Source organism: Bos indicus x Bos taurus, chromosome 3 (genome assembly GCF_003369695.1).
Source record: "Bos indicus x Bos taurus breed Angus x Brahman F1 hybrid chromosome 3, Bos_hybrid_MaternalHap_v2.0, whole genome shotgun sequence".
NCBI classification, from domain to species: Eukaryota; Metazoa; Chordata; class Mammalia; order Artiodactyla; family Bovidae; genus Bos; species Bos indicus x Bos taurus.
The window spans coordinates 3,517,225-3,541,293 of NC_040078.1; the positions used below are offsets into that span (position 1 = coordinate 3,517,225).

Below are 24,069 nucleotides of genomic sequence, written 5' to 3' on the forward strand. Positions count from 1 at the left end.
AAGGGCCAATCTGGATTAGTTTTTCCCAAGTTGGGGAAGACCTCTCACTCTTGGCCAATCTTGGGTTTATGAAGGGGTCTGTTCCCTCTTCGCCCCATCCCCACCTCCTTTCCCAGGTCAAACACCAAGTGCATTGGATAGCTAGAAGCCATAGGGAAGAAACCCATTTTAATAAAACCCCATTGATTTGGGGGGGGGGTGCAAGTCAAAGAAAAGACATCTAAAGAGTCCCTCCCCACTTCCCCCTCCTCTGTCCTGACCTACTCTGGGTCAGTCACACATCGATTGGCTTCCTAGATAACAGATCGTGCCACCGGTGGGGACCTCTGGGGACCAGCCGGGAGCTGTAAGAGTCGCACGCAGCAGCCCTGCCCCGACTTAATCAAACTAGCAACAGGATCTGCCTCCCGCGGCAGCGCGGCGGTGGCAGTGTGGCAGCGGCGGCGGCGGCATTATGCGTGATTACTGACAGGCACCAGCTGCTGCCGCCACCGCCGGCTCGACGCACGATGTGGACGCTCAGATCGAGAGGCAGATTCCTGACTAATCCCAGAGGGCTGGCCCAGCCCGAGCTGCCCGGGCTGCTAGGAAGCGATGACCACTCTTGTTAGCCCAAGTTGAAGGGAGCCCGGCTGCGCCTGGGAGCAGGGAGAGGCCGAGCCACTGAGCAGACGCGCCCGGGAGGACTATGAACTGAAGAGTCAACATGTATGGAAATTATTCTCACTTCATGAAGTTTCCCACAGGCTTTGGAGGTGAGTGTTTCACACGGCTTCAACGCCGGGACCGTCTGGAGAGATCGAGCGGAGATGGGGAGATCCGGATAACTGGATTAGGATTGAATTGGGAAGGAGGGCATGTGTGTTTATCGGCGTCTATAGTGTGTTTCCGTGTGAGTGTGTGTGTGAGCGCGCGGGCAGGAGTGAGGGGCACGGATGGGGAGAGGGAGGGAGGGAGAGTGGGAGAGAACGGTCCGTAGGTGAGAATCTGTTTGCACATTCGAATGAGTGAACAGATGGGAGGGTATGGGGATATTCTAAGGAGAGCCTGAACCAACATGCTTGGGAGTATGTCTGAGACAAAGGTAGACAGAGAGCATTGTTCTAACTCAGTGGGTTTGTGGGGGTGTGAAGAATGGAAGAGGGAAGAGGAAATTACTGGGATGAACCTAATACCCAGCTTGCCGTGAGAAAAAAAAAAAATGACGGAAAAGGTTTTGTCAATATTAAGGGTACCTGAGATACTTCATAACAACAGACTGATTGTTTCATTTAAAAGCAGATTTCCCTAGAATTGCATTTTTTAAAAAGAAAACGTAGTGCTTTAATTTGCTACTGTGTTTTCCTTCCTCTGTTTTCTCCCCTTTTGATTTGCTAATAGCCTCTTGTCCCCTCCCCTGCTGCTGTCCCCAATTCCACTTCCAGGGTCACTGCCACCACCTCCACTCTGAGGGTCTAGAGATCTGGGCGTGGTGGGAGGGGGATCTGGGCTCTCATAGCAGAGAACAGGCAGCTGGAGCTCCAGGTTGCCAAGCCAGGCAGGGCAGCCAGGTGGCACTTCCCAGGAGCCGCCCTCACACCCAGGCACTTTGGTCCCAAGGCTCCTTTGACTCAGTGACAGAAGCAGCACAGTAGCCCAGCTTTGGGTAAATGGGCCCAACAGCTGACCAACTGCCTCTGACTTGTCAGCTGGTGGCAGGAGGTTTGGGTTCTTAGGAGCCAAAGGGGAGAGCAGACACTGGCAGGCACGACAAAGCAGAAATTCTTGTTAGGTCTTGAGGACTGAAAAGTCCCTGCCCTCCCCACCTCCTGTGAGGACAGATAGGCAATTCATCTGAAGGGTTGGGAGCAAAGCTTGCCTATTCCACTGGGCATGCCCCTCCATAAAGTGTGGTGGGACACTGGAAGCGGATGGGGTCCCTGTCCTGGAGACATTAAGCCAGGGGGTTTGCTTATTTATTCGGGATGCGTTGGGCAGTTTTTATGGGCCAAGCATGAAGTTAGGTGCTCGTAACACAGACGTTCATGAGATAGAGTCTGTACTATTTGTACTGGGCAAGCTTGTCATTGCGCAGACACATTGTAATACGGCATGGTGTGTGCACCATTGCATGCAGAAGGAGGTTGCTGCTTGGATCCGATGGGTGAGGGACCCTGGCCACACGTTCTGGGGGAGACAATGTTGAAGTTACTGGGGCCAGTCTTGTGATGTGACCCAGCGAGTGTGGTGGCCAAGGCTGTGAAGTGGACCTCTGATCTTCAGTGTACAGTTGGGCGCTGTGAAAAGCCTTCCTGACTCCCATCTTGGTCCCATTCTCAGCTGAGAGGCGCTTTTTCCTTTTCCTTCTGAGTTCAGTTGTCTGAAGAACATGCCTATCCATGAGATTCTTGGGACCCTCGAGGTCTGTGAGGTTATGGCTTCTTAACTGCCAAGGAGACCCTCTGAGATGGTTGGGGTGAATAAAAGGATTGAAGGTGGACAGGTGTAGGAAGAGACAGTCTGAGGAAAGAAGGTCTAGTCCAAAATTCTCTGGGAGCTGCTGTCTGGAATCTTGGGATAGTAATATCCTGAGGCCTCAAAGAGTGCCTTAGTCCTCTCCTAATATAGATGGGTAAACTGAGGCCTCAAGGAAGGCAGTAGCAGGCTAAGGTTATATGGGGTTGAGGAGGACAGCCCTTCTAGAAAAGCCCCTGAGTCAAACTTCTAATAGCATTCCCTCTATCTGATGCAGTGGAAAGAGCATGAAAGATATCTATCTTTATCTATCTCTCTATCTATCTATATATAGAGAGAGAACTGAGTTTGGTTCCCAGGTTTTTACTTACTAGCTGTGCGACCTTAGGCAAGATATTGAACCTCTCTGAGCCTCATCTCTAAATTGTAGTTTAAAATCCCATCTCAGACCATGTTGTGAGTATTAAACGTGCAAATGCTTGAAAAAGCAGATATAGAGTGTTGTCTATATGTTTGGTGTTTAATAAAAGTTAATATTTTTGTCCCCTCTATTCTGCCCAAGTACTAACATGCAAATTAATTTAAAAATCAAGAATTACTGTAGAATAATGAATTAGGAATCTGGGGAAATAAAATTAAATTCGTAAAGACCCACATACGTTGCTGGTTTAAATTTTCATAATTGTGGGGGCTCTGGTATTTAGTGTAATTAGGTTTCAGATAAAAGGAAACACAATGGCTGGGCCATGCAAGAGTAGGCTGATATAACCATTGGGGGAAGGGGAAGGATTAGGCTGTTGAAACGTCTGCCCTGATGCTCCTTTTCCTCCCCATTCCTGAGGGAGGAGAACAATTATTTGGTTTAGTTGTACTGAGGTTTTCCATTGTGTTTGTATTTGCCAGCTAAGAGGCAGAAACATTGAGCAGAGGTAAGGGCCCCATCTGTAGGAAGGTCTGCCTGAGAACTTGCAGAGGTGAGGGGGGAGGTGGGAGGGAGAAGGACATCCCTGCAGGTGCTGGGGAGACCTGAAGTCTGAAGCAGATGTAGCCTACAGTCTCTCACTCCTTCTGCCTCAATGAGGCAAGTTGCACCACACATATTAAATTATTTAGTGTATAACCTCTGCCCTCTTATGTATTAGCAAGCGGAACCGCAGAGGGCTCCCTTGATTTCTGAGAATCTCTAGGGCAGCAATGTCACCCTTGGGAAATAACACCTGGGATTTGTGTCTGGGCTGTGCTTACCAGATATCAGACCATCCTCCCATCAGTGAACGAGACACTGGGCAAACTGGCCGCAGGGTGGGGACTAGCTGGGTTGCAGTGGCCCCACCAAGGTGCCCACTTGCCTAGCTCTAGCGTCTCCCATGTGATGAGGTAAGAACCTTTCTGTTCTTTTTTTCTGCCAGCTGCCCAGTAAGAGATTTGTTTGCCTGGATGAGACAGTTGCAGCCTCTAAGAAGATGGCAGAACAAATCCTGTAATCCCCCTTCCAATTGTGCAGTAATCCTCAGGGTGAAAAGGAGATCAGGGGAGAGGGGACTTGTCTCATTTCATTTAACAAGCCCACAGTAGCACTTACTAAGTGCCCACTACCATTGTAAGCACTTCACCATTATCATCTTATTTAATCCTCATGACAACTCCTTGAGTGGGTATTATTACCATCATTATTACACTCCTTTTACAGACGAGGAAACTGAGGCATGGTAAGCTTCAATAACTCATTTTAAGGTCCCAGAGTTGGAAAATGGCACAGCCAAGGCTTTGAACCCAGGCAGTCTGGTCCTGAGTCCAAGCGGTGCTGAGCTGCCTCTCACAACTTCTGTGGGCCACAGAGTTGCCACAGGAAGCTAAGCAGCAGGACATCCCTTGAAGGGATGAGGAACCCCAAGCCAGTCACGCCACTGCCTAGCAGCTGTAGACATAGGAGCCTGGCCTTGAGTACACGGTAACTTAGCAGTCACTCAGGTGCAATGGTGGCCTCTGGAGAATTAGTTGCTGGCTTATTCTGGGGACCTGGGTCTTCCCTGGTGGCTCAGATGGTAAAGAATATGGCTGAAATGCAAGAGATCTTCCCTGGGTCAGGAAGACCCCCTGGAGAAGGGCATGGTTATCCACTACAGTATTTTTGCCTGGAGAATCCCATGGACAGAGGAGCCTGGTGGGCTACAGTCCAAGGGGTTGCAAAGAGTTGGACTCAACTGAGCAACTAACACTTTCACTTTTTCCCTGGGGGTCTAATGATTTGTAAGAGCCATACTCTACTGAGTCTGACCACTTGTGTAGAATAGTCCCCTTGTTATGTAAGAATAGCCATAGAGGAGGGGTTGAGTTGGAGGTGTGTGTGTGTATGTGTGTATGTGTGTGTCTGTGTGTGGAGGGCAATATGAGGATGTGGGAGGAGGGTGTGTGTGTGTGTTTATGTGTATGACAGAACATATTTTTCCCCTCCACAAATGTGTGGGTGGCTAATAGGGACTTACCATGGAGGTAAGTGGTTAGGGTTTATGTAGGAAGGAATAAATGTTTATGAGATTTAGGAAGGAGTATATTTAGTATAAACTATTTTCTGAAACATTTACAATCTTACCAAGAGATAGAGAGCTGAATAGCAACTGGGGGAAGAAATTATGCAAAGAGTAATCAAAATTCTCCACCTCTTCCTTCCCTTCATTATGTAGCTTCTGTATCTGCAGAGAACTTAGCCACCAGAGTTGGGTGGCTGGGGTGCCAGGGGCTCCCGGAGGAAGCTGCTATTTTTTTCTTATTGGAAAGTAGAAAACACAGAGGCCCAGGGAATCTAAGATGCGACTGTTCTAGAAGGCCCGGGTTTGGGTGGCTTTCTTGAGACTGACCCAGGTCTTGGTTCAGTGGCTGGTTATGGCCTCTGTCACAACTGCTCAGCTCTTCTGTTGTGATGGGGAAGTGGCTGTGGTCAAATGTATAAGCTAATGCATGGGGATGTGCTGTGTTGAATATGTTGGCCTACTCCTAGGGGATCATTCCAGAGAAGTTTTGGTACTATTTTGATTGTGTCCCAGTTAGCAGTGAAGAACAACACTAGCTCTGAGGCTCTGCACAGCTCTTCACCCTTCCTCTACCCCCTACTCCCACCCCAGCTTCCCTGCAAAAGCTGAATCTTTAAAGCCAGAAAAAGACTTGTAGCTCATCTGAACGGACCCATCAGTTACAGATGAGGACACCAGGGAATGCAGGTGGGGCTTGTCTGGGACCTGTGGCTACTTATGCTCTACAAACTGGGTTCTCCTGAGTGCCCTTGGGGGCCACCTGGGGTGGCAGAAAGAAATGTGGGGGGAGGCTAAGCCATAGAAAGCCCTCCTCTCGTGTCTTGGTGAAATAACAATACTACCAACTATACAGGGTCAATGGTTAACATTCCACGGTGTAGGGATTCAATAAAACAAAGGCTGGAAAATTGTAAACACACAATAAAAGTTTGTTTCTCTTTCCTACTTCAGAAAACTTGGAGACTATGGTAGTATATTCAGCTTAAATTTTGTATGTAGGTTTTTCTTAGAGGAGGCATGCCTGTTCTTAAAGTGTCAGACTGTGCACTATGAGAGGCTGAAGTGAAGTTAATAAGGCATCAATTCTGGGCCAGTTACAGAAAATTATATTTTAGCAAATCATTCCAGGACAGACACTTATGAGATCTGGCAGAAAGAGGGCAGTGACCTGGGACCTCCCATCCCTATAATCTTTAGGATACCCTCACCCCAGGCCAGTGTCCTTAGTAAGTCATATTCCCCTGAGTTTCCTCAACTTCAAATTGCACAGCCTGGGCCTGCTGGCTCCTTTTATCAGATACTGCAACTGAGAAAGGAGCGAGGGAGAGGGCAAGAGTCTGCAGGTTCAAGACCAAGCTCAAATTTCTATTGGGATTTTAGAATTCAGCATCTGAGCTTAAAAAATGGAAAAGCTTGTGATCTTTTACTCAAAATACATTTACAAGAAGTCAGAGGAGCAGTAAAGAAAGTGCTTGATAAATATGTTGGGATGTTCCTTCTAGGCTGGTTGCCTGGGTTGCATTTCTGTGACTCAGCATCTCTTTTGTCTCTCCTTTGGCTGGTCCCTAACGTCATGGGGAAGCAATCTTGGAAAGCTTGGGGCTCATGATACCTGTGTTTTCTCAGTCCCAGTGACACAGGGAACAGAGCAAAAGTTAGAGATCACCAGGAGGGAAAGAATATTTCAGACTGCTCCAGGAGGGCCTGTCAATCTTTCAGGTAGCACACCTTGGCTCAGCGTCTGGTTTATGCAAGGGTTGTGTAGGACACCAAGAATTAAGACTCATCCTCTGTTCTGAAGGAGTATATAAACCAGTTACAAGTTCTGAAGTCTGTAGGACAGTTGGAGATGATTTATTCCTGGAGATGTTTTTTGGGGCTGAGGTTGAGAATGGTCCAAGGAATTTAGATATTTAGGACCTGAGAACAAATAATACCATGTCCATTACCCAGTGGTAATGTTGCACCAAGGATATGGTTCTCTGTATTTTTAAATTAATTTTTATTGGAGTACAGTTGCTTTATAATGCTGTGTTAGTTTCTGCTGTACAACAAAGTGAAGCAGCTATCCATAAACATATATCCCTTCTTTTTGGATTTCCTTCCCATTTAGGTCCCCACAGTGCATTGAGTCGAGTTCCCTGTGCCAGGCAGTATGTTCTCATTGGTTTTCTGTTTTATACACAGTATCAATAGTTTATGTAAATCAATCCCAACCTCCCAATTCTTCCCACCCCACCCATTTCCCCTTGATACCCATACATTTGTTTTCTGTGTCTATGTCTCTATTTCTGCTCTATGGTTCACCACATTTTAAAATAACTACAATCTTTAGAAGACAGTTTATATCGAGAGGCTAGGGAGAGCATGGGCTTTACAATGGCCAAGTGGTTAAGGAATCTGCCTGCAATGCAGGAGACACAGGAGATGCGGGTTAGATCCCTGGGTCAGGAGGATACCCCGGAGGAGGAAATCGCAACCTACTCTAATATTCCTGCCTGAAAAATCCCATGGACAGAGGAGCCTGGCAGGATACAGTCCAAAGGGTCACAAAAAGTTGGACATGAATGAGCAACTAAGCATGCTCTAATGACACACTGAACTGATGATTTGTTTGAGACTTCCCTCTTGGCTCAGACAGTAAAGAATCTGCCTGCAATGCAGGAGACCAGGGTTTGATCCCTGGGTAAGGAAGATCCCCTCAGAATGTGAACAAGAAGCCTACAGAGACAGAGAAAGATTGAAGTCATGGATTCAAGAGGTGGGTGTGGGCAGAATTGGTGTTCAAGGACTTCAGGAACAAGGGGTTAGAGGGGGCACTGTAAGTCAATGCCTGGAGCACTTCCTGACCTTTGTCTTCATGGGCTGGTACATGGAGTACCAGTGCATAGATTTGGTTTAAAGGGACAGACAGCTGGTCCTGTTTGGTGGAGCCCCTACTCTCCAGTAACCCCTTGTGCTTCCAATATGTTGGGGATGGCACAATATCCATCTGTACCAGCAAGGTTCAAATTTGGTCCTGGGTGGGAAGGGTGGTATGTAAGCAAAATGCCATTAATTATGTGCAGAGAGGCTGACAGAAATTGTGCCAGACTAAACTCAGATTCTAGGTCTTTAATAATTCACAACAACTACTTGAAAGGGTCCCATTATCATTCTAAACCTCAGTTTTCTAATCTGTCTAATGAGGATAATTTCTTCCCTTCCAAGTACTCTGAGTCAGTCTGAAGCTTGGATGGAACAGACAGTGGCCTCCAAGGACCTGCTATATCTGTAGCACCTAGCAGGGAGGACGAGATGGTGGGATGGCATCATTGACTCAATGGACATGAGTTTGAGCAAACTCTGGGACATGGTGAAGGACAGGGAAGCCTGGCGTGCTGCAGTCCATGGGGTTGCAAAGAGCTGGACACGACTGAGTGACTGAACAACAGCAGCAGGGAGCCTGGTACGCAGTTAGGAGCCCTCAACAAGCATTTTTTGACTGACAGAACCAATAATTGATATGGGAATACACAGCAGACAATTATAAAGAGTTTTACGAATGCAAGGCAGTATGTACTGGATGGAATAAGCTTGGACGTGGGAGCAGAAGGCCCAGGGTTTTTGCCCTGACTGCACGACCAAGTCATGCAACTTCTCTAGAAAATGAAGTGGTTCCTCAAGTCCTGAAAGTCTGATTTCTACCCTAAAACAACATGGCTGTACTAATTTGTGATATTATTAATTTGGAATGGTGATTAAATTGATCATGGCAGGAACTAGTTTGTATTTGCACACTCATGAAAAATAACAACAAAAAAAGATTTGTTAAGCAAGTAAGACTGTGGAAGTCTTGAGCCTCTTTAAGTTTCATTGGTTTCTAAGCAATTTAAAAAGAAAGCATAGTAGAAATCTCATTAGCATATTAATGGGGTGTTAATTACAAAAGAATCTTTTAAAGCAGATTTTATAAAATCCCCACTTAATAACCATTAGCTTGTGGTACTTGAAACACAAACTCTTCACGTGTGTTACTTAGAAGTAATAAAATTGTAATTTAAAAGTAATCTGACAACTTGTCACGAATTTAGACTGATTTTTCTCTCAATTGATCCAAATGAGTGAGGTTTTGCTATAATTATATATAATGCTGGTAATAATGAGGCTGATTATCAATCTTTGCTGCTTTTCACTACTTCCATCATTGCAGGTTTTAGGGAAAGGGGTGGGGATGGAGGGAGAAGGAGGGATGGAGGGGAGAGTGGAGGCAGAGAGGAAGGAGGGGCCGCCAATTTCTCCCTCCCCCTCATCCAAGCACTGGAAGAAGCAAGCCCCCACCCCCAGCCCGAACAGCCCGCCAGCCCTCCTGTGGGGCCTGCAGGAGTCAGGCTGTGTGGGCTCAGGCTGGCGGGCTGGTTGGAGCTGCACGCAGCTCATCAGCTGCTGCATCCTGTGTCCTCATATTCCTGCTGAGAGGCCAAGGAGGCTGAGCCACACGGGCCGAGGGAGTGTCTCTTCTCCCACATGCTCCCACCTCCATCATGTGTCTTCATTTTCCCCATTGAGAAAGTCAGAAAGGACGTTGGTAGCAGAAAAGGCTTCCCATTAAAAAATGCAGTTTCTACTTGTGCTTCTCGCTCAGTAAGAATTCAGCTAATAATGTGATGTCCACATCTGTTAAAAAGTGGAGTTCAGTGCCTGTAAAATACTTTCCCGTCCAGTCTCAGAGTGGTGGTACAGCTCAGACGAGTATGTGAAAGTGCTTTTGAAAATGCCACAGCAGTGTAAATATAAGAAATGTATATCAGCCAATCCTGGGCATCTGAGTGACCCTTCTGTGGAAGAAAGAGAGAGGAAAAAGCTGAGTTGAACTGAGGTCTGGGTTTCCTACCTGATGAAGGAAACCAGGGCTTGGGTTTGATATGAGGGGCTAGAATCAGAAGGGATAGATCTTAGTCAGAAAGTACCAGGTCATGTACACACTACTATATATAAAATAGGTAACTAATAAGGACCTACTGTATAGTACAGGGTACTCTACTCAGTACTCTGTAATGGCCTACATGGGGAAAGAATCTAAAAAAGAGTGAATATATGTATAGTTGAATCACTTTGCTATACAATTGAAACTAAGCATTGTAAATCTACTATACTCTAATAAAAATCTAAAACAGAGAATACCAAGCCAGAATCCTGAGAGAGGCCACAGTTGGGTTAGGAAGGGCAGAGCTGGGGACAAAAATTGGGCCCGGGGAAGCTAGAGGAAGGAGCACGCCTGAGTAACTGCTGCAAGGAGCCACGCAGCCAGTATAGCATATGGTGCGGCTGGGGTTAAAATCCAGGTCTGTCGCCTTTGCCCTAGAATCAGATGCTACTTGTATAATGTACTAGCCATGTTCTCTCGGGCAAGTTATTTAATTTCCCTGTCCCCCAGTTTTTCATTTGTACAATAGGGATGAAAGTTGGTAACCTTAACGGGGTTTGTAGGGATGAATTAAGTCAGTATATGTAAAGTGTTTGGATCTATGTCTGGCTCATGGCAATTGCTTAATAAATATTATCTGTTGTTTTTACTTAGCGGGGGAGATGACATTTAAGTGTCACTCGAGTGTCTTCATATTGCAGGCCTCCCTACCTCTCCCGTGCAGCCTGTCTGTATATTATGAGCCAAGTGGGGAAAAGACGTGTGAACAAGTTTCCCTTTGACTAGGAAGAACAAGCCAGGTTTCTGAATATTCTACGATTGTTAGGCTTATGTAACACATCCCTCCGTTAGCGAAAAGGAGGCAAGTTGGTTGTGAGATTGTGTCCACCATGACAGAAAGTAGATTGGGATACGGCCCCGTGACATTCGCTTGGTTTCTAATGGAGAGTCCAGACTCTTAGAAATAGCAAGTTATTTTTTTTTTAACCTCTGTCCCCTTCCCTGTGGCTGGGTGTTACCATTATTGATGATTCATCCTAAATTTCCATTCCATCCTGAGGATGGGACAGTGAACTCTCTACCCAGGCACAGGAGTTTAAGGGGTGGAAATGCCAAGCCATTTGTTCCCTTGTCTGGCCAATCAGAAAGACTCATACTTGACATTTTATGTTTACTGGCTGAGGATGAGGTTGCTAAGCAACTTCCTTGCCTTGGTTGAATTGTGTAGTTCTAAGTACCTGGGCTTTTCTTTCTCAATAAGTGTCCCCTCAACACACAGATGAAATTTGTTATCTAGAGATTTCAGAGATTTTCATTTTGGTAAACATAAGGAACATAGATTTCTCATGCAAATTATGTCTACTGATGAACTCCCTATATGGTTGTATCAGTTAACAAAAGAACTATTCCATTCATTGAAAGTGTTTAATCTCTCAGTAGTGTCCCACTCTTTGACCCCATGAACTATAGCTCGCTAGGCTCCTCTGTCCATGGGATTCTCCAGGCAAGAATACTGGAGTGGGTTGCCATTCCCTTCTCCAGGGGATATTCCCAACCTAGGGATCGAATCTACGTCTGCCACACTGTAGGCAGATTCTTTACTATCTGAGCCACTAGGGAAGCACATTCATTGATCAGTCAACAAATATTTTTTGAGCATCTACTGTGTTCCAGGCACAGTGCTAGACACCACAATGATAATTGTGGTGAAATTTAAAATATGTGATAGCCAGTAGGGCACCAGGCATTCAGAATGGAAGTTAGCATGGAGGAAATCTCCATGTTGTGATGGATAATGGGGAGATCTGGAGGATCCAAGGGGAAGGATTGAGGTTGCTGGGATGATGGAGGGGCACTCTGGGCTCAGAGGAGTGGTTAATATTATAAACAACTGGTATGTTCGGACTAGTGGCTGATGGCAGCTGTTCTTAATAGAACATTTACTCTTGGTGTGGCTTGGGTTAAACTCTATTTACATAATCTTCTACAACGGTATTCAAGCCAGACATAGGTCTCTCTCACCACCTTTATAGTGTGGTAAGTAATTGTAACTGCTACCCCTGGGTTAGTGGTCTCAAATGGTTTTAGCACCTCTGAGCTAGATATGGATACCTCCATTTATGGCTGAGGAAGCTAGATCAGAGAGGTCAAGTTCCTGGCCCAGGTTTACATGACTGGAAAGTGATGCAACCTCCATCCAACCTAGGACATTTGGGCAGCTTCAGAGTCTTGTATTCCACACAGATGTCACTCCAGATGCCCATACAAGGTACACATGGACTTCAAAAATCAAACACTTTGCAGATTCCATCACCTCTTCGGTTCCTGGTGACACTGTCAGCATCTCAAACTGCAATCTGGAATCCCGAACAGCCTGAAGGGTTAACACGGTCCAGCTGATGACGACAGGGGCCCCTTGGCAAGTGGCCTATGCTCGACCATTCCAGACCACCACCACCTGCACGTCCTTCTTTTAGATGCCAGTGAGCTATGTCCTACCCACCTCAGTGTTCATGGAACAGCATTGGGAGGGATCTTAGAACCCACTAGGTGCTGCCTTCTTATTGGGGAGAGTGAGCCCTGGAAGATGAAAGGCATTTCTTTGGTATGTTGCCAGGAGAGAAGAGAAGGTCCAGAGAAAGTCAACTATCCCTCTCCCATCAGATGAATTAATTTCTATAAAAATTATTGCTGTGCAAAGAGAATGAACATCTGAGAGTGGGCACAATATGAGGGACTGATGAGGATCTAGAGGACATGTGGTCAGGGAGCAAACAAAGCTGATAGGCTGTGGAGGCTGGGAAAATTGGGCTCCCAGCCTCTGCACAGGAGCCAAATAGAAGCATTAGAGAAAACCTTGACTTTGGATTTGGACTAGAAACCAAACTTCTGGAAAACATGTACTAGCTGTAGTTCCCACATGGCCATGGGGGAAAAAAAAAGAAGTGAGAGCTGAAGAAACTGATAAAAAATGTCCTAGATAGGAATGTTTTAGTGTCTATTTGGGAGAATGGATTCATTTTCCATTGAACAACACTTTCATCTTTATTTTCCACCTTTTCTAAAAGCAAAGCTATTTATTTCTAAGCAACAGTGGTCATTCGTTGTGAAAGGCAAAGAATAAACATTTGTGAAGATGTGTTTTTCTTTTTGAATTTTTCTTATAAAAATATGGTTATAACATAGCCCATCTCTTCTAGGCCATTGACTCAGCAGACATTTTAAAGGCCATGGTAAACCTGACTTTAACTGGTTGTTGCATTCTGTCTCAATGTACCATTGCCATCACTGAGTAATCAAGGAATATTCTGATTGTCTTAATTTGTATTATTATTAAATACAATAAAAATAATGTAGTTTAAATTTCAAATCTCTCTCATATCCTCTCATTTTATTCTGTAAACAATTTGTGAGTTTCCCCAAGTCCATATTTTCATATTTTTTGTACAGCTCATGTTGTTTTTTTTTTTTTAAAGTAAATGATCAAGCTAGTCAATACTTTATTTTTATATGTGGAATAAAAGCTAAATTCCATATCTGTCTATATGTATTAGATGTTACAAATAACTACATATAATAATAGCTGCAAAACATTAAATCAGTGTCTATACATAACTGAGTCACTTTGCTGTACATCTGAAACAAACACAACATTATAAATCAACTATACTTCAATATAAAATAAAATTTAAAAAGAGTAAACTTAATTCATGAACACAAAACAAAACAGAACTGGAAATTTTGTGTTATCCTCCATTTCTCCCTCCTTATCTACAGCAAATTACAGTTCATGTTTCTTAAACATCATTCCTTTGCATACTGTTTTCATGATATTCAACATATCACATGTTCTTGTACATAGAAATTTTCTGAGGTCAGTTTACTTTTTTTTGAAAACTTAAATAGTGATTTTTAGGAAGATAGTTTTATATAAAAGATGGAAGCAGAGTCACTTGCTATAAACAGAAGGAGACAGTAAAAATGAATATAAAACAATTAATATATTTTAAACGTTTGCCTACATATCACTTAAAACACCACTTTAGATGTTCCATATCACCAGTGTTACAGGCTGCATACCTTGGTAACTCTCAGATTGATGACTGTGTGAAGGAAAATCTTGTTCCCTTCTGTCCCATAGCTCTGGGCTGGTGTGAAGCACTGGACATCAGCCTGGGGACGTAGAAATGAAAAGCACAGTCCCTGAGGTCCATTTCAAGTAGAATATGCAGGGTCCTTGGGTCAGTTTTGGAAAGCCCACACAGGGAAGGAAAAGTCGGTTTCCCTCAGATGGCTTGGGAAAGACAGCTGTCATCCCAGCCAAGTTCACGGCTCCTCGCCCATCAAGTTGGGCTGGCTCCTAACTCACCTGTCACATGTTATCTTAGTGGCAGGCTCAAGGTACACATTGGCTTCTTTAAATGTCACAGTCTTCCAGGGCTGCTGAAGAGTCTAAAATTCTTCTTTCTGATCAGTGACAGTCTGGGGAGATTTTTGGTTTTTCTGGCTTGAGCTCTTGGAAGTTGCCCCCTTCTCTCTCCTTCAGATGAACTTTCAGCTCAAGATCACTTCATCATTGAGTCAACTTGTACTTTGTGATGTGGTGGCTCTCCAAATCTTCTCTGCTGTCCTTGACAGAGCACACAGGAGACAGCATGGGCTTCAGATTGACAGTTTGAATCTAGGATCTGGCACTCGCTACCTGGCTAGTGCCGGGAAACGTGCTAGTGGTGAGGATACAAAAACAGACACCATTCTCCCTCTCAGTTTAATGGCAAATACAAGGAAATAAACAACAGAAAAGGGCATCAAACCAGATTAAGAATACCAGGGAAGACTTCCTGGAGGAGGTGATACTTGAGTTAGACCTTGAAGGAGAAATAAAAACTTCTAGACAAAGGAGGTGGGAGCAAGTCATCCCAGAACTTGGAGCAGCCTGGGGGTGAGGCTAAGCCTAAATTGTCATTCATCTGTAAAAGGCTGAGATGATCTTCACAGCCCTATTGTCAAGATATAATGAGTTAAAGTATGGAAATTGGTAGAATAAGTTAATGTATGGAAAATGCCTGATGCTATTTAGGACACACAAGAAGTATCTCACCTGTCCCTTCGAACCCTTTGGCCACTTCTCTGTGGACCCACAGCATGTGGTTCACCTCAGTTGTGGTAATTAGAACATGGCAATTGGGATTCATCTGTCTATGAGACAAGTGTCCCTGATAGACTGAAACTCCTGGACGGTTCCGGCCTCCTCAGACACAGGAGTGACTGTTCTCTCTACAAGTAGACCTTAACTAAGCTAGGAGAGTGGGCTTCCCTGATGGCTCAGCAGGTAAAGCATCTGCCTTCCAAGGCAGGATGCACGGGTTTGATCCCTGGGTCAGGAAGATCCCCTGGAGAAGGAAATGGCAACCCACTCCAGTATTCTTGCCTGGTAAATCCCATGGACAGAGGAGCCTGGCGGGCTACAGTCCATGGGGTCTTGAGAGTTGGACACCACTTGGAAATGAAACAGCAATAAAGCTAGGAGAAGCTCCAAGGGAAACTCCAGGTTGACATTTTTCTAGTGAGATATTTATGTTTAAGAATTGCTGCACAGTTACACCTCCGATGATCCATGTTCCCCTCCAGAATGTGAAGAGAGTACCCCCTCTCTGCATCCTAGTCCTAGTACTATGTAAGTACCACAAAAGTCTCTGAAAGGCTTAAGACTCCCCTGTAGTTTGGCTCCAGGAGAAAGTGGAGGGTTAGATGACTTCTCCGGCAGGCCAGGCTTACTGACCACCTCTCCCCATAACCCTCTCATGTCCCATCCATGAGGACAGCATGGGTGCCATGCTGAAGCCTAGCACCTGCTCATTCCACATCTGTTCTTGCATGCCAGCCACACAGGGAGCTGGCACTGTGAGTCCTGGTGGGCTGCTCTGCTGTTCTCCTAGTCTCTGCCCTGCTGCTGTGGACTCTAAAGTTCACAGCTCCTCTCTTCTGGAGAGAGTGCTCCATGCTGGGCTTCTGAGATGGAAGTTCGGTATGCTTCTTTTCTTTTATCTTGAGTTGCATCTAGGAGGGAACTTGGGATCAACTTTTCTAGGAAAAAGGTACCAGATGTCATCTGACCAGAGCCCATTTCACAGATACTTGTGGCCAAAGCTTCCTATCCCCAGAGAAGAAACAGTCTCGGCAGGCCTGGTCGCACTTGCCTTCCTGGGCCTCTGTGGCTGCTGAGCCATGCCCAGTCATCCTGAGTCTTCTTCCCTAAGCAGTGATTAACCCTACGCTCTAGAGATTGGATAAGAACCTTATGGGACTAAAACTGCAAAAGCTACAGACAGTGAAAGGCATGATAATAGCCTCTGCCTTCCCCATGATCATAATGGAATGTGTTCCTGACAGCAGGCACAGTGTTCCCTTCAATTCTGCTGCTGCTGCTGCTGCTAAGTCGTTTCAGTCGTGTCTGACTCCGTGCGACCCAAGGGACGGCAGCCCACCAGGCTCCCCCGCCCCTGGGATTCTCCAGGCAAGAACACTGGAGTGGATTGCCATTTCCTTCTCCAATGCATGAAAGTGAAAAGTGAAAGTGAAGTCGCTCAGTCATATCCGACTCTTTGCGACCCCATGGATTGCAGCCTACCAGGCTCCTCTGTCCATGGGATTTGCCAGGCAAGAGTACTGGAGTGGGGTGCCATTGCCTTCTCTGTTCAATTCTGAATTGCTAGCATCTGATGTAGTCGCTAGTATCTGATGTGGTACCTGCACCATAATAGATGGTGCATATGAATTCATGATTACATATGAATGAATGAATTTCTCCTGACTATAGAGCTTCAGCCCTACCCTTGTTCTCATAGCAAAATGAGTTTGAACAGGGGATTCTGGGAGCATCCCAGACACCTGCCCACTCCATCCCCAACCTGGGAGTTTGGTATGGACTTACTGTCCCTGTCTGACTGGCTCAGGTCACAGTCCCCCCGGCCTGGGGACTTGTGGATTATGTCCCCATGGCCCTGATTGTTGTTCTGATACAATTCAAGGCACATTCCATGTGGCGCACCAGAGAACCTGTCCTATAACAAGTCCTTTCTCCTTCCTGGTCTTTGCTGGCCTTTATTCTACCAGCTGTGAGAGTTCACAGGTGTGCAGGTATGGCTGGAAGAAGGGGAATGATACAGAGACAAAAGGAGGGGACTCTGTCCTCATACACCATCCCTGTGCTCCCCTGGCCTCCCATCACCTTTGATTTCTTTTCTCCTTACAGGTTCTCCCGGCCATACTGGCTCCACGTCCATGAGTCCATCGGCAGCCTTGTCCACAGGGAAGCCCATGGACAGCCACCCCAGCTACACCGACACCCCAGTGAGTGCCCCGCGAACTCTGAGTGCAGTGGGGACCCCCCTCAATGCCCTGGGCTCTCCATATCGAGTCATCACTTCTGCCATGGGCCCACCCTCGGGAGCACTGGCAGCCCCTCCAGGAATCAATCTGGTTGCCCCGCCTAGCTCTCAGGTAGGTGTGCATCCATTTTCTTCAATGTCTTTCCAGACATCTTTAATAGTTTCATCCTGGTGCTGAGCCAGCACTCAGTAGGTGCTTAATGCATGCTGGTGAAAGAATTGGGTTGTCTGTGTAGGCTTCCCTCCTGCAAGACCTTCATTGAGTGTATCCTCAGGCAGCTGCAGAGAACCGACAATGCCTCATGGTCTAGGAGTTTTGATGGTTCAGTCCTGGCTGTAATTTCAACAGCTCTTAGGCCTGTTTGTCTTCCATGGGATGGACCCCCTTGATCCTTCTCAACTCAATACTAGGTATTTTTCAAGTCAGTGAACTACCTGGTCCTTTTCTATATCCTGTAGGTGATACTGAAATGATCAGGATGTGGTCTTTGCTCCCCATTGAGAAGCAGATGTTGCACATGGATAAATCTAAAACAAGGCAGACTGTATTGCATACATGTTATCTCTGAGATAGAGGCAAAGATTGCAAAAACTCAGGGGGATAAAACCCTCACTTTAGTTCCTAGTGCCTTTTGCTGCAACAGAGGCAAGGATGTGTATGCATGGTAGACATTGCTTTGCTGCTATAGGAAAACTACAGTTTGGCCAGATGCTGTTTATTTCCTTCTAGCAATGTTACACTGAGATCATCAACCTTCATTTCTTGTAGTGCTCAGCTATTGCTTCAATGATGCTGCATAACAGACAATCCCCAAATTGCCATGGTTTACAAAAACATACAATTATTTTCTTACAAGTTTATGTGTTGTCTAGGAAAGTTCTAGATCCCCTGGTGGCTCAGGTAAATAGTCTGCCTGCAATGCAGGAGGCCTGGGTTCAGTCCCTGGGTCAGGAAGACACCCTGGAGAAGGAAATGGCAATCCACTCCAGTATTCTTGCCTGGAAAATCCTATGGATGGAGGAGCCTGGCAGGCTACAGTCCATAGAGTCACAAAGAGTTGGGCATGACTGAGCTGCTTCATTTTCTTTTTGGGCTTCCTGTGTGGATCAACTGGTAAGGAATCTGCCTGCAAAACAGGAGACCTTAGGAAGCATCACTATGAACAAAGCTAGTAGAGGTGTCAGAATTCCAGTTGAGCTATTTCAAATCCTAAAAGATGATGCTGTGAAAGTGCTGCACTCAATATGCAAGCAAATTTGGAAAAGTCAACAGTGGCCACAGGACTGGAAAAGGTCAATTTTCATTGCAATTCCAAAGAAAGGCAATGCCAAAGAATGTTCAAACTACTGCACAATTTCAGTCATCTCACACACTAGCAAAATAATGCTCAAAATTCTCCAAGCCAGGCTTCAACAATACATGAACTGTGAACTTCCAGATGTTTAAGCTGGATTTAGAAAAGTTAGAGGAACCAGAGATCAAATTTCCAGCATCTGTTGGATCATTGAAAAAGCAAGAGAACTCCAGAAAAACATCTACTTCTGTTTTATTGACTACACCAAATCCTTTGACTGTGTGGATCACAATAAACTGTGGAAAATTCTTCAAGAGATGGGAATACCAGACCACCAGACATGCCTCCTGAGAAATCTGTATACAGGTCAAGAAGCCACAGTTAGAACTGGACATGGAACAGCAGACTGGTTCTTAATTGGGAAAGGAGTACATCAAGGCTGTGTATTGGCACCCTGCTTATTTAGCTTATATGCAGAATACATCATTCGAAATGCCCAGCTGGATGACGCACAAGCTGGAATCAAGATTGCTGGGAGAAATATTAATAACCTCAGATATGCAGATGATACCACCCTTATGGGAGAAAGCAAGAACTAAAGAGCCTCTTGATGAAAGTGAAAGAGGAGGGGGGCGGTTCTAAGATGGCGGAGGAATAGGACGGGGAGACCACTTTCTCCCCTACAAATTCATCAAAGGAACATTTAGACGCTGAGTAAATTCCACAAAACAACTTCTGAATGCTGGCAGAGGACATCAGGCACCCAGAAAAGCAGCCCATTGTCTTCGAAAGGAGGTAGGAAAAAATATAAAAGACAAAAAAAGAGACAAAAGAGGTAGGGACAGAGTAGGCACGGAGCTCTGTCCCGGGAAGGGAGTCTTAAAAAGAGAGAAGTTTCCGAACACCAGGAAACACTCTCACTTCCGAGTCTGTGGCGAGCCTTGGAAGCACAGAGGGCAACATAACGAAGGAAAAATAAGTACATAATTAAAACCCACAGATTACAAGCCCAACGGTAACTCCCCCAGTGGAGAAGCAGCACAGACGCCTGCACCCGCCACTAGCAAGCAGGGGCTGGGCAGGGAAGCGCAGGCTGCATTGCTTAGAGTAAGGACCAGGCCTGAATGCCCCAAGGGCAATCTGAACGAACTAACTTGGGCTAGCAAACCAGCCTGAGGGATAGCTACCACGTGAAAAGCCCTAACCTAAGACACCGCCAGGCCCGCGCACAGAACAAAGGACTGAGCAGAGCTAGCCAGCTGCAGATCATCCTCCTCCGGTGACAGGCAGCCAGAGCCGGAAGGGGGCAATCACAGCCCCAGAGAGACATTATCTACCAAACTGCAAGCAGGCTTCTTTGCTAACTAAGACTTCTTGGGGTTCTGGACGGTCAACATCCACCTGAGAAGGTGCGCCGGTTGTACACCCAGAAAACCGAACAGCAGGGACGAGGGAGGCAATAAGTCGCAGTGACTGCGCTCACCAAACACCTGGTCACCAGAGCTGCTCGGACCTGGGAAGGGCACAAAATGCAGGCCCAACCTTGTCTGCACCAATGAGGACTACCCAAGTGCCTGAACCTGAGCGGCTTAGACCTGGGAGGTGCACGCAGCCCAGGGCCAGCCTTGGATGGTTCCTGGCGGAGCAACCTAGATCCTGAGCAGTGTGGGCAGGGAGGGCACACGTGCCGTGAGCGGGGGCAGGCCCAGTGTGGCTGAGACACTGCGAGCACACGCCAGTGTTATTTGTTTGCAGTGTCCCTCCCTCCCCACAGCGAGACTGAACAAGTGAGCCTAAAAAAGTGTCCACCACCGCCCCCTTGTGTCAGGGCAGAAATCAGACACTGAAGAGACCAGCAAACAGAAGAAGCTAAAACAGAGGGAACCGCCTTGGAAGTGACAGGTGCAATAGATTAAAACCCTGTAGTTAGTACCAACTACATGGAAAGGGCCTATAGATCTTGAGACTATAAGCCGGACCAAGGAACTATCCAAAAATGAACTGACCCCATACTGCCCACAACAACACCAGAGAAAGTCCTAGATTTATTTTTACTATTTTTACGATATTCTTTTTTTTTTAATTTTTAAGTCCTCTATTACTCCTTTAATTTTCATTTTATAACCTACTATTACTTTAGTAATATTACTATTACTTGCAAAAAAAAGACCCCTTTTTAAAGCAAACTTCATATATATATATATTTTATAATTTTTGTGACTTTTTTTTTCTTCTTTTCTTTAATATTGTATTTTTGAAAATCCAACCTCTACTCTAGATTTTTAATCTTTGCTTTTTGGTATTTGTTATCAATTTTGTACCTTTAAGAACCCAATCTTCAGTATACATTTTTACTTGGGAGTGAGATTACTGGCTTGACTGCTCTCTCCCCCTTTGGACTCTCATTTTTCTCCACCAGGCCTCCTCTGTCTCCTCCCTCCCCCTTCTCTTCTCTACCTAACTCTCTGAATCTCTTTGTGTGTTCTGGGCTGTGGAGTACACTTAGGGAACTGATTACTGGCTGGATCTGTCTCGCTCCTTTTGATTCCCCCCTTTTATCCTCCTGGCCACCTGTCTCCTTCCTCCCTCTTCTCTTTTCTGTATAACTCCGTGAGCATCTCTAAATGGTCCAGACTGTGGAGTGCACATAAGGAAGTGATTATTGGCTAGCTTGCTCTCTCCTCTTTTGATTCCACCTCATCTAATTCAGGTCACCTCTAACTCCCTCCTCCCTCTTCTCTTCTCCATGTAACTCTGTCAACCTCTCTGGGTGTCCCTCACTGTGGAGAAACTTTTCATCTTTAACCTAGATGTTTTATCAATGGTGCTGTATAGAAGGAGAAGTCTTGAGACTACTGTAAAAATAAGACTGAAAACAGAAGCAGGAGGCTTAAGTCCAAATCCTGAGAACACCAGAGAACTCCTGACTCCAAGGAACATTAATCGACAGGAGCTCATCAAACGTCTCCATACCTACACTGAAGGGCTAGCACCACCCAAGGGCTAACAAGTTCCAGAGCAAGACATGCCACAAAAATTCTCCAGCAACACATGAACACAGCTCTGAGCTTCAATACACAGGCTGCCCAAAGTTACTCCAAACCCATTGACATCTCATAACTCATTACTGGACACTTCATTGCACTCCAGAGAGAAGAAATCCAGCTCCACCCACCAGAACACCGACACAAGCTTCCCTAACCAGGAAACTTGACAAGCCACTCATACAACCGCACCCATAGTGAGGAAACTCCACAATAAAGAGAACTCCACAAATTTCCAGAATACAGAAAGGCCACTCCAAACTCAGCAATATAAACAAGATGAAGAGACAGAGGAATACCCAGCAGGTAAAGGAACAGGATAAATGCCCTCCAAATCAAACAAAAGAGGAAGAGATAGGGAATCTACCTGATAAATAATTCTGAATAATGATAGTGAAATGATTTCAATTGATCCAAAATCTTGAAATCAAAATGGAATCACAGATAAATAGCCTGGAGACAAGGATTGAGAAGATGCAATAGATGTTTAACAAGGACCTAGAAGAAATAAAAAAGAGTCAATATACAGTGAATAATGCAATAAATGAGATCAAAAACACTCTGGAGGCAACAAATAGTAGAATAACAGAGGCAGAAGGTAGGATTAGTGAAGTAGAAGATAGAATGGTAGAAATAAATGAATCAGAGAGGGAAAAAAATGAATTAAAAGAAATGAGGACAATCTCAGAGACCTCCAGGACAATATTAAACACCCCAACATTCGAATCATAGGAGTCCCAGAAGAAGAAGACAAAAAGAAAGACCATGAGAAAATACTTAAGGAAATAATAGCTGAAAAGTTCCCTAAAATGGGGAAGGAAATAATCACTCAAGTCCAAGAAACCCAGAGAGTCCCAAACAGAATAAACCCAAGGCGAAACACCCCAAGACACATATTAATCAAATTAACAAAGATCAAACACAAAGCACAAATATTAAAAGCAGCAAGGGAAAAACAACAAATAACACACAAGGGGATTCCCATAAGGATAACAGCTGATCTTTCAATAGAAACTCTTCAGGCCAGGAGGGAATGGCAAGACATACTTAAAGTGATGAAAGTAAATAACCTACAGCCCAGATCACTGTACCCAGCAAGGATCTCATTCAAATATCAAGGAGAAATCAAAAGCTTTACAGACAAGCAAAAACTGAGAGAATTCAGCACCACCAAACCAGCTCTCCAACTAATGCTAAAGGATATTCTCTAGACAGGAGACACAAAAAGGGTGTATAAACTCGAACTCAAAACAATAAAGTAAATGGCAATGGGATCATACTTACCTTAAACATAAATGCGTTGAATGCCCCAACCAAAAGACAAAGACTGGCTGAACGGATACAAAAACAAGACCCCTATATATGTTGTCTACAAGACACCCACCTCAAAACAAAGGACACATACAGACTGAAAGTAAAGGGCTGGAAAAAGATATTCCATGCAAATAGAGACCAAAAGAAAGCAGGGGTAGCAATACTCATATCAGATAAAATAGACTTTAAAACAAAGGTTGAGAAAAGAGACAAAGAAGGACACTACATAATGATCAAAGTATCAATCCAAGAAGAAGATGTAACAATTATAAATATATATGCACTCAACATAGGAGCACCACATTATGTAAGACAAATGCTAGCAAGTATGAAAGGGGATGGAGAAGGCAATGGCAACCCACTCCAGTACTCTTGCCTGGAAAATCCCATGGACAGAGGAGCCTGGTAGGCTGCAGTCCCTGGGGTCTCGAAGAGTCGGACACGACTGAGCAACTTCACTTTCACTTTTCACTTTCATGCATTGGAGAAGGAAATGGCAACCTACCCCAGTGTTCTTGCCTGGAGAATCCCAGGGACGGTGGATCCTGGTGGGCTGCCATCTGTGGGGTTGCACAGAGTCGGACACAACTGAAGCGACTTAGTAGTAGTAGTATTAAAGGGGAAATTAACAATAACACAATAATAGTGGGAGACTTTAATACCCCACTCACACCTATGGATAGATCAACTAAACAGAAAATTAACAAGGAAACACAAACTTGAAATGATACAATAGACCAGTTAGACCTAATTGATATCTATAGGACATTTCACCCCAAAACAATGAATTTCACCTTTTTCTCAAGTGCACACGGAACCTTCTCCAGGATAGATCACATCCTGGGCCATAAATCTAGCCTTGGTAAATTCAAAAAAATTGAAGTCATTCCAAGCATCTTTTCTGACCACAATTCAGTAAGATTAGATCTCAGTTACAGGAGAAAAACTATTAAAAATTCCAACATATGGAGGCTGAACAACATGCTGCTGAATAACCAACAAATCACAGAAGAAATAAAAAAAGAAATCAAAATATGCATAAAAACTAATGAAAATGAAAACACAACAACCCAAAACCTGTGGGACACTGTAAAAGCAGTGCTAAGGGGAAAGTTCATAGCAATACAGGCATAC

The 24,069-nt window shown here is 45.0% G+C and overlaps 1 protein-coding gene across 2 annotated transcripts in view; it reads left to right on the forward strand.

Annotated features, from left to right (window-relative positions):
* Positions 1-309: 309 nt before the first annotated feature.
* Positions 310-24,069, forward strand: part of RXRG (retinoid X receptor gamma) — a 58,513-nt gene continuing 34,753 nt past the window's right edge. Inside the window, exons 1-2 of one of the 2 annotated variants that reach the window (XM_027527014.1) lie at positions 310-755; positions 17,147-17,394. In XM_027527014.1, coding sequence (XP_027382815.1) covers positions 707-755; positions 17,147-17,394 — 297 coding nt within the window. In that variant the 5' untranslated portion in view covers positions 310-706. The remainder of the gene's footprint in view (positions 756-17,146; positions 17,395-24,069) is intronic. The other variant, XM_027527022.1, reaches the window with a different exon arrangement.